Genomic DNA, 4,771 nt, shown 5'->3' with positions numbered 1-4,771 from the left:
CTGATTTCTTGGGATATATTCCTAGAAGTGGGATTACTGGGTCAAATGGGAGTTCCATATTTAATTTTTTGAGGAAACAAAGCAGATAGTTAAAGGGCATTAGGATTTTCACTGTCAAAGGAATTTAAAAGGAAATTAATTACCCAGAGTATACAGTTCCAGATTTCTGCTTGTAAGCTGGGGAAAATTTCTTTGTAGCACTAGGATATCCTAAAAAGCATTAAAATGTAAAACACAGGTATTCTAATAGTAGAAGTAAAATATAGCCACGGATAATATTAATTACTTAAAATATATATATTTGAAATAAATTTCCTCTGTGGAAAAGCTAAAAAAGATTGGATTGTAACACATTTAATGAATCTTTGAGAGCATGTATTTAATAAAAATATTTTAAACACACCTCAGAGAAACTCCACTGGATAAGTTGAAACAGAATAAACTATGTGATAAGCATTCATTGTTAGTTTAGTTGCTAATACACATGTAAATTTTAATGCAAGGATTTTCTTAGCAAAGGCCATGGTTAATTTTTTTAGGGACTTTTCTGCTAGAAGCATTTCTGGAGTTCAGAAGTAGAGGAAAGTCAGAATAGTAGATCCAAAGCAACTTCTAGGAAGTAGGGGGAAGTAAGAATAGTAGATCCAAAAGCCATTTTTAGGACTTGCTTTCATTGATGTTTATAATATAACTAGACGCCCGGTGCTTGAAAATTCATGCACTGGAGGGGGGTCCCTCAGCCCGGCCTGCCCCCTCTCACAGTCCAGGAGCCCTCAGGGGCGATCGGGGGAAGGCGACACCCCCATCACACCTCTGCTTCTGCCACTGCCAGCTGTGCAAGCCTGGGCCAGACCTGGTTACCTGAGCCTCGGGTGGCCCTGGGCGGCTGGAAGCCCACATCCGAGGATTGCCTGCATTCGGACCGGCCCTAGGTGGCTGGGCAGCTGACACCCGAGGCTTGCCTGCACCTCAGGGTGGTTCTAGGTGGCTGGGCAGCTGCCATCAAAGATTTGTCTTTGCCTCCGGCTAGCCCTGGACGGCTGGGACACTGAGGGTGGGTCTGGCAGCAACTTGTACCTGCAACCCCCCTGGCTGGGCTGAAAGGACTATGGAACTCCTGCAGGGCTGAGGGGACTGGGCACTGCCATCTTTTGGCTATGGACGCCTCCATCGGTGTGATGGTCAATATGCATATTCCCTCTTTATTAGATACTAGAGGTCCAGTGCATGATTTTATGAACAAGTGGGATCCCTTGGCCTGGCCAGCAATCAAGGCCTATGTGGGGGGGAGGGGGGGTTGAGGGGGGGGCGGCCAGCAGGAGGGAGGATCCCTGGGAGATTGGCAGGCCACAGGAAGGGGCCATGGAGTATAGCTGGCCACCCTCCCCGAATCGGGGCTGATGCGGTGGTCGGCCAGTTGGGGAAGGGGCTGCGGGTGAGGGAGCCACCTGGGAGGAAGGGCCATGGGGGGGAGCGGGGCTGGCCAGCTGGGGTGGGGCTGGGGACAGGGGAGGCTGTCTAGCCGGATGCCACTATCGGGGCCAACCAGAGGAGGAGCAGGGGGAGTGCACTGACCATCAGAGGACAGCTCCTACACCTAGCATCTGCCCCCTGATGTTCAGTGCATGTCATAGAGACTGGTTGACTGGTTGCACCGGTTGTTCCGGTCATCGGTGATAAAGGTCGCTTATCCTTTTATATATATAGATTAGATAGGATATGACAAAGTGACACCAATTACAGTTAAACTGTAATTATAAGCAGCAGTGCAAATATGTGATTTAATTATGAATAGTTTATGTGACACAAAGAGATAATCAAACATTGGCATGTATGATATGCTTACTTCCACACTGATCTAGGAATCACTCACTGATTTACTTCTCTTGAGGTTAGAAGATGACTAGGATTCTGGAGTTCCTCATATAAAGTCTTTCTATTTGAAGCAGAATGGGCAAAATAATCAAGGATGAAAAACAAAACTACACTAACAACCTTCATCTTGCTGGGACTGACCGATGACACTCCACTGAAAACATTGCTATCTATCTTTCTATTTCTTTCCTACATGTTGAGTCTATCTGGAAACCTAACCATCATCACCCTCACTCTGATTGATTCCCACCTAAAAACACCTATGTATCTGTTCCTTCAAAATTTCTCCTTCTTAGAAATTTCATTTACAACTGCCTGTGTTCCCAGATTCCTATATAGCACATTGTCTGGGGACAAGTCCATTACCTATAATGCTTGTGCCAGTCAACTCTTGTTTACAGACCTCTTTGCAGTAACGGAATTTTTTCTTCTGGCTGCCATGTCCTATGATCGCTACGTGGCCATCTGCAAACCCCTGCATTACACCACCATCATGAACAGCAGAGTCTGCAAGAACATCATTTTCTCCTGTTGGGTAGCAGCACTGATCATCATTCTCCCACCACTCAGTCTGGGTTTGGGCCTGGAATTCTGCGATTCGAACGTCATTGATCATTTTCTCTGTGATGCATCTCCTCTCCTGAAGATCTCTTGCTCAGACACCTGGTTGATAGAACAGATGGTTGTCGTGTGTGCCGTGTTGACATTCATCATGACCCTCATATGTGTGGTTCTTTCCTACATTTATATCATCAGGACTATTCTAAGGTTTCCCTCTGCCCAGCAAAGGAAAAAGGCCTTTTCCACGTGTTCTTCCCACATGATTGTGGTTTCCATTACTTATGGAAGCTGCATCTTCATTTATGTCAAACCTTCAGCCAAGGACGAGGTAGCTATAAATAAAGGTGTTTCACTCCTTATTACTTCCATTTCACCCATGTTGAACCCCTTTATTTACACACTGAGAAACAAGCAAGTAAAACAAGCTTTCCATGACTCAATTAAAAAGATGGCATTCCTCTTAAAGATGCAGAGGAAAAAGGAGTCAGTGAATCCAATTAAAAGGAAGGATAAATAGGCTGAAAATCCCAAGCTTCTAATAATATTTTTCTCTGCATGACTTATTCTCAAGTCATATCGGCATTCTCACTTTGTTGTTAGACTTGTTTACTGTGAATCCTGACTATTCAATATTTGCCTCCCCATTAAAACTAAATTCTAAGGTATTTATGCTTACTATCTGGCAGAAATTTCTGTTTTTGCCAAACATTTTGGTTGCTATCCCTGGAAACACAGTAGAACACATTTTTCTGCCATATCTGTACATTGTAAGATGTGACTATGTAGCCTATATTATAGCTAACAGGATGGGTGTGGAAGCGATGTGCACTGTTTCTGGACCTGCGCTATGCCAATATTCAATAGGTGATCCACCACCCCTTTCCCCACCTACTGGCCATGGTAAGCTTCATGTTGATAATGAATGAGCTTGATCTTCTATCTCTGGTATAGTCTTCACCCAAAGGACAGGCTATCACAGCAAGTTTGATAAAGCTTCTCCTCTACTTCAACTCCCCTCAGTTGTCATCTGATTTGACAGGTAAAGCATCACAGAAGAATTCCTGTCACTTACTAAGGGAGCAATACTCAGAATTAGTTCTAGTACAATTATGACCCATCCTCAAGTATTGTTAGAAATATATTCTGTTAACCTTTTTAATATGCTTTTATTTTTATTTTTTATTTTTATTGATTTCACAGATAGGAATGGAGATGCAGAGAGAGAAAGGTCAATGATGAGAGAGAATCATAGATCAGGTGCCTCTGCAAGCCTCCCACTAGGGGTGGAGCCCATAACCCTGGCATGTGACCTGACCAGGAATGAAACTGTGACCTCCTGCCTCATGGGTCAATGCTCAACCACTTAACCACACTGCCCAGGCCATACTGTTAAATTTTATGTTATAGACATTATATCTTGATTATTGGCATACTCATACTCAGACAGCCATAAATTCAAACCTGGCCCAGGACAATCATATAAGAAAAAATTGTATTAAAAAAAATATACACAAGTTTGTAATACCACCCACCCTTTTTCAAATCTCCTATCTTATAATCCTTTCCAATGAAGTTCCTCTGTTACTTCCTATCATATTTCCTGAGGTAGAAATTAGCTAAATAAAATTTTAGCTATTTAATATTTCTTATATATATTTTTATTTATTTTAGTCAGGAAGGGAGAGGGGGAGAGAGATAGAAACATCAATGATGAGAAAGAATCATTGATAGGCTGCCTCCTACACTCCCCCTACTTGGGATCGAGCCCACAACCAGGCATGTGCCCTTGAGCAGAATCAAACCCGGGATCCTTCTGTCAGCAGGACAATGCTCTATCCACTGAGCCAAACCAGCTAGGGCTAGCTATTTAATATTTTTCAATCACTGTTTAAAATAACCAGTGTTTACATTACCCTTTTCACCTTCTGATGAGTCTATCACTCCGAGAACATTATGGGGGTGCAGGGGGGAAATGGCTATGTAATATTTTGTTTTTCTTGACCTTTTATGTACATTGGTAAAAGTAAAGTATGTGACTTTATCAGAATAAGTATATTCAAGATACCCCACAAAGGTTTGTTCATAAAATATTGTTCCCTCTGTCAATCTCTTTCAGATTCAGGAGTAAATTTAGCCCCCATGTACAAAAATTTGCTATTTTATATCGCAATACCCAATACATCTGAATGCTTATAGACTAGGGTAAATGGAATAAATCTGAAAATGTGTAGGTGGAGCTACAGTAGCTCTCTAACACCCAACAATTGATATTTCACTATTAATTCTTTGGTGACATCCTAATAAATAATCTATTTTCATATTATTCTGAACAAGT

At 42.2% G+C, this 4,771-nt stretch overlaps 1 protein-coding gene across 1 annotated transcript; it reads left to right on the top strand.

Moving 5' to 3' along the window:
* The first annotated feature begins 1,969 nt into the window (after window positions 1-1,969).
* On the top strand, window positions 1,970-2,953 carry LOC129149715 (olfactory receptor 6C2-like). The gene has a single exon (XM_054718600.1). It carries the CDS (start codon window positions 1,970-1,972, stop codon window positions 2,951-2,953), a length of 984 nt encoding a protein of 327 aa, XP_054574575.1.
* Window positions 2,954-4,771: the final 1,818 nt, after the last annotated feature.

The sequence above is a fragment of the Eptesicus fuscus genome, chromosome 7, assembly GCF_027574615.1.
Source record: "Eptesicus fuscus isolate TK198812 chromosome 7, DD_ASM_mEF_20220401, whole genome shotgun sequence".
Lineage (NCBI taxonomy): Eukaryota > Metazoa > Chordata > Mammalia > Chiroptera > Vespertilionidae > Eptesicus > Eptesicus fuscus.
The sequence above is the reverse complement of the archived record's forward strand: the minus strand, read 5'-3'. Positions and strand labels throughout refer to the sequence as shown.

Bases quoted from the DNA above. Each gene is read 5' to 3' on its own strand.
- LOC129149715 (XM_054718600.1), top strand. From the start codon at position 1,970: ATGAAAAACAAAACTACACTAACAACCTTCATCTTGCTGGGACTGACC.